Genomic DNA, 6,002 nt, shown 5'->3' with positions numbered 1-6,002 from the left:
CTTGTTAACCTCTGTTATTTAAATGATCCTCCTCTGCGATTACGATAGGGACATATTTGCTAACGGTGTCGTTAAAAAAGCGAGCCCATTAAAATGATTACATATACGACAGCAATAAATTAGATATTGGAACTATTATGTTACTTCGTGGAATTATTCTCCGTTATCAGTTATTACTTTGATCGTTGCTTTTTCTAGAACGGTATTACAGTATTTTTTCCTTTCTAGCTCAACAATTATTCGCTGAAAACACGTGATCGTACGAGGCTCACTGAACATTTTAAAGAGGAACGGGCAAATAGGTTAGGACTTATGATTTTCTGTTGTAGATGAAATAAAGCAGGCGCGTAGATCCTGGTACCAATGCGTGTTTTTAGCTAGGTTACAACAGAAATAGAAGGAGCTCTTACTTATTCATACCGTCCCGGTATTAGAGTCGGGAGAATCAATAAATCGACCAGCTACGTCGTCCAACTAACCTTATGCTGAACCCCGTCATCTTACGTCTATATAAAGGTCTCAGTCTTTATCCTAATTTCAAGGGATGGGTCACATTGGAATGAACTTCATCTCGTATGATTACGTTTCTTTTGTTTTCAGCGTAGCAATTTTATTAGTATAAAAAGCATTTTTACAAAATAAATAAGTTACAAGCTCTGAATGAGGAATGAATTTTTCTGTCTCTCCCTTCCTCACATGTCCTCACTTCGTTCAGAGATTTCTGCGCGTGCAATTCGTTTTTCTCGATTTGTCAATGAATATTGACAGCAGACGCCTTCCTGAGAGCGAGTAGAAAACAAGCATTAGAATATTAGCTCTATCCTCGATCATTTGCAGCTTTATGTCTCCTTCTTCTGCTGGTTCACGGGAACACGTCTGCTCTGATACGCGTTCAATTTTGATCAGAATAACGGTCAACACTGCACTGCTGTTAAACTTTTAATGAGAATTCTGGATGCGTCGTGGATGATGTCGAATTTGCGGGGACGACCTTCGATTCCGTTTCATTTCTCTTTGCTTCGTCGGTAGACGTTGCATTGAATTGTTCTATTTTCATTTTGCTAGTAATTTTACTATGCTTGGATCGACGCGTGTAAGATGTTTCTTTAGAGTTCCTCTGCTTCGTCTGGTGCTGGTCGGCGGGTGAAACAGGGTCGAAGGTCGTCACACGGAATGAACGGTTGTTGCGATTAATATTGGTAACCTCCGTTGCTGGCATAACTTTGACCACCTCCACCTCCGGAGTATCCACCGTTTCCGCCTCCTCCAGAGTAACCACCTCCGCCTCCAGAGTAGTCACCTCCGCCGCCTCCAGAGTAGCCACCGCCGCCACCTCCAGAGTATCCACCATTGCCTCCAGAGTAGCCACCACCTCCGCCTCCAGAGTATCCACCACCGCCGGAGTAACCGCCTCCGTTACCTCCAGAGTAACCACCTCCGCCTCCAGAATATCCACCGGAGCTGAAAGGAAAGTTTAATAAACGGTATGAATTCGTTATCGTGATAGTACCTTTCCATGTAGAATAGTAATAGAAAATACGAAGAATAAATTTCAGTGGAAGCATGACTGTCCAGCGACGGATCAGTCATATGATAATTTCATTTTTCTGTAGACTGGATAGAAAGGATAAGACTTATATGAAAGGATAAGTGGAAAGCGTGATGGTTCCAATTCAGACGTAATTTTAACCGTGCGAATAGAATAAAAATATCGTGAATATTTTACCCTCCGAAACTGCCACCACCGGTGCTAGGTGTACCGTAAGTCGAAGATGGTCTTCCAAATCCGTTACTGCCACCGCCTCTGTTCGGGGCACCATAGCTGGTAGACAGACTTCCGCCATTAGGTGCTCCATAAGTTGAGCTTGGCCTGCCACCTCCGTTTCCACGCGATGGTGCGCCATAGTTTGATGAAGGGACGCCGCCAGAATAGTCGTTGCCGCCTCCAGGCGCGCCGTAGGTGCTAGAAGGCCTTCCACCGCCAAATCCGCCAGACGGTGCACCGTACGTGCTGGATGGTCTGCCACCGCCAGGTGCTCCATAGGTAGACGATGGTCTTCCTCCACCAGGAGCTCCATAGCTGCTGGATGGCGCTCCACCGCCAAAGCCAGGAGCTCCGTATGAAGAAGATGGCGCACCTCCGCCAAAACCACCGCCGCCGCCGCCGCCAAAACCACCACCGCCGCCAAATCCACCACCACCGCCAAATCCACCGCCGCCAGGTGCTCCATAAGTGGAAGAAGGTCTACCACCGTTGCCACCGGATGGGGCACCATAAGTGGAGGATGGACCACCACCTCCTAGATTCGGTGTACCATAACTGGTTGACGGGGGTAAGTAGTTGCCCGAGACTGGTGCTGTAAAATGATATATCCAATGTAGTTTGGTATTTCATGTTGAATTAGAGATATTATCCTACTTCTTATAATTTTAGAATGTTTATGACCATTTTCAGTGGTTTTGAATGCCAACAGAATGTTAAATCTGCTTGAAATTGTCTTAATGAGTATGAGAATATTAATATGTATGTATTTTCTGGTATATACATGTTTAACTATTGACATTTATATCAACTGCTCATTTATAAAAGTTTATATTATAGGTTTGAATATTTTCAGTTCTGTTACTGCATGAACGCTGTTAAAGATTTTTTCCAATATTGCATTAGATCGCAGTATTGTATTACGTTAAAGTATATTTTTAAAATTTGCTTTACTTTTTAATGTTACCTAAAATTACAATTACACTACTAATGTATGTACAAACGAAGAACAAAACATTGTCTTTTTATCTTCACGTGAGTAATTACGTGATGAAAGTGTGAGAAGTCCTAAATGACTGTACCTCCATGATTATCTCGTGTGACCGGTCTCAGTAATTTCACACTGTTTTTCCTTGACGCATCTTCCTACCTTTTTGTTAACTTAGAAATTACGTAGGTCAAGAGCCACAAATCTGTTTGTATTGTTGTTAATCAAGTTCGTGACTTAAATTATTCTTTATTGTGTGTGGAAGGATTTGTGGAAAAATATGTACAACTACGCTGACTATTGCATGAAGTCTGCGATTCTATTTTTAACAGTGTTTAATGATATGAATTAAAGAAAATCATTCAAGAGTCACATTCGATTTAGGTTCATAATTTAACTTTTATGTTTCGTAATATGTCGATGGATTAATGAGTCAAATAAAGATTGCCATCGAAACAGATTTCTTATTGTGGAGTTTCTTATTGTGTCTTTGACAAACTTAAAATATTGTAAGTATTTATGAAGCAAAATATTCGAGAGGGTTAAGTTTATATTTTATGTTATTTTAATAATTTCTTAACACTTAAACCTTATCTTGAGGAAACCTGTACCGTTTCTTTTCGCTAATGTTATCAAATATTGAGATTAGTGCATGGGAGTTAATCAATTAATATAATAAGTATCCATATTACTTTTCTCATAAATTATTACGCAATAAATAATTCATATTGCAATTCTTGCACAAAGTGAAATTTTATGTTTAATTAGTCAAACAAGGAAGTACTTAAACATGTATGTAATTTCTGAGAATTCCATTCACTGAAAACAATTTAATCCTTCTCTGATAAAATAGATTAAATTACCATAAAATCGTAAGTAGATCGTAACGATTTCCATAATGAAATTCGGTTTGTTTGTGTAACACAATTAATTGCATACTTAACAAGCTACTTAGAATATCAAAATAACAATTACATCAGTAGATACGTCATTGTACAATATTGTTAGTTTTAAAACATGATTATGTTTAAACACTTCATGGATGACGTTTAATTGCATTGTTGAACTAAGTATATGTCCCATTCACTTTCTTGTTCATTTGAATTTACGATCCATACCTTACGCTTCATGAGGGGCCTCTTAATTGGTTCATTGCACGTAAATACTGCAATCTTTTAGAAAAGAAGCATCACTTTCAAAACCCTTTCTATTTTCCTGTAACCTACATTTTCTCTACAAAGAAGCCAACACACAAAGTCATAATGAAACGAACAATCTCTCACTAGGTATTTTTAATATTTTTAATAGACTGATGAGCAAAGTAAAATGTGAAAACTGTAAAGATCTTGAAGTTTAATTCTTCTCAAAAACAGTAAACTTTTTCATTATGTACATACTATAATAGTATTTACACAACAGCGCCAAAGAAAGAAATTTCACATCGATACCGTTTTGTGTATATAATTTTAATTTTAGACTTCATTTGTGATGCTGATATCATATCAATGATACCAACAAATTTCCCGATATAATTCTTTTTGTAACATAATATTTTTACTATTCTTTAGTCTTTAAATTTTCTTTTAATCATCTTTGTTTATACATATTGCGATATTAACATTTTGAATGACTATTTGGCAATGCAAAGTGTAGTAAGAGTTACTTTTTACGGAATAAACGTTAAAAGCCTTTTGATGTCACTTTATCAATTGTGTTCAACTATTTTCTACACGTTCCTAACTACCGGAGAAGTATGTCAGATCGCAGGATACGGTATTTCGTCGTTTGAATACTTTATTCCCGTTTCCTGGAACTATCGCAGAAGTTTTCTACTTCATTCATGTCCTGATTTCTTGATTTCGTTTACGATTGTATTTCAGCAACTGATAGGTATTCGTCGTTAAAGAAAAACCAATCGCAACCTAAAGTCATGAAATGTAACTTTTACCCAATTTAATTCGCGAAGTTACAACAATTTCACTAAAAGCTAAAAGAAATATTATATTCTTCTAAACTGTTATATTTTATATGGTCTCTAACTTTCTATCGAGTTTTGGTACCCCTTTTTTAAGCCTAGATCTTCCTACTAATGATAAAAAGATAACGTAATCATTAGTACAAGTAGGTTCTAAAGTGAAGCGTTTAAGTGTTACACTTTCGCCTTGTCATTGGCGTTTTCTTGTAATGTCAGTTTTTCATTATTGTAGTGTATTCTTATTTCGTTTATTAGCCATGCGTCCTTCTTGCAGTTATGAATATATTCCTAAGTCATCGGTAGCTCACAATATTTCTGAGAAATGGAACTTTCATTAAATGAATAAATGTATTTCGTAATTTGATATTGTGACAGGAGAGAAGAAGAAAGTTTGCAAATAATAGAAGACAATTATTACTTTTCTTGCGTCGAATACAAAAGTACTTAAATAGTTTTTGGGGCCCTCAGGAAAATTTAAAATTCTGTCGTAACATAGAACGTACAAACGACGAAAGCAGATGGATTATACTTACAAGAAGCTTAATTGATATTATCTTATTGTAATAAATCAGTGACACAATATGGCATTGTACAACTGAACTATGTTAAACCAATATAACCATGGTTCACATCACGTGAAACATAAAAAGACTGATATTATAAGTATTGATATGTAGCTAAAGGTTACTCTCATTGTTTAAAGGGGTAGCATACTATCGTTATTTATCAAGAAATTTATAGATTTTAATATTTCAAAAAGATTTTATATTATTAATTTAAAATTCGGTACGCAACGCATTTCACTGAATTAGTAGTAGTGTTTTAGCGATACTTTTACCTGTTGAACGGTAAAAATTTGAACTTGTGCGAATATCTTACCGTCCGCGTGTATGGGCTGCAGCAGCAGCGCCGTAGCAAGTACAGTCGCTGCGAGGGGGGCCCAGCTTTTTGCGGGCCTCATGGTCTTCGAAGAGTGGTTGACGAAGCTTCGAAGTACAACCGGAGTCGAATCACACGCACCAACTGTCGTTCCACCCCAAGAGGAAAGGAATATAGAGAGAAGGGAAAAAGTAAACCGTTCGATGCGAGTTAACGTCGAGGCGCGGAGGCTACGTTGCCTGCTCGACGCATCCGTAAGATTTCGTCTAACATGCTTCAAAGACTGTCGATCTCGCTTATATAGTTGGCCGTCTTTCGGAGAAAGTCCTCGCGGGAGTACAAGAGGATGCTACCAGGTAGGATAGACTTCTTGGTGAACGTGGGGGCGAATGTGGGGT

General features: G+C 37.9%; 1 protein-coding gene across 1 annotated transcript; it reads right to left on the bottom strand.

The window, feature by feature from the left end:
* Positions 1-1,190: 1,190 nt before the first annotated feature.
* Positions 1,191-5,686, bottom strand: LOC143188043 (uncharacterized). The gene is made up of 3 exons (XM_076392074.1): positions 5,605-5,686; positions 1,743-2,357; positions 1,191-1,441 (listed from the first exon to the last, which is right to left on the bottom strand). The coding sequence occupies exons 1-3, from the start codon at positions 5,684-5,686 to the stop codon at positions 1,191-1,193; spliced, it is 948 nt and encodes a 315-aa protein (XP_076248189.1).
* Positions 5,687-6,002: the final 316 nt, after the last annotated feature.

Source organism: Calliopsis andreniformis, chromosome 2 (genome assembly GCF_051401765.1).
Source record: "Calliopsis andreniformis isolate RMS-2024a chromosome 2, iyCalAndr_principal, whole genome shotgun sequence".
NCBI classification, from domain to species: domain Eukaryota; kingdom Metazoa; phylum Arthropoda; class Insecta; order Hymenoptera; family Andrenidae; genus Calliopsis; species Calliopsis andreniformis.
The sequence above is the reverse complement of the archived record's forward strand: the minus strand, read 5'-3'. Positions and strand labels throughout refer to the sequence as shown.

Excerpts from the sequence above, each read along its gene's own strand:
- LOC143188043 (XM_076392074.1), bottom strand. The coding sequence starts at position 5,686 with ATGAGGCCCGCAAAAAGCTGGGCCCCCCTCGCAGCGACTGTACTTGCT. Across the intron at positions 2,358-5,604 it reads GCAGCCCATACACGCGGACG|CACCAGTCTCGGGCAACTAC; the intron begins GTAAGATATTCG and ends ATCATTTTACAG. Across the intron at positions 1,442-1,742 it reads CGGTACACCTAGCACCGGTG|GCGGAGGTGGTTACTCTGGA; the intron begins GTGGCAGTTTCG and ends GATATTCTGGAG.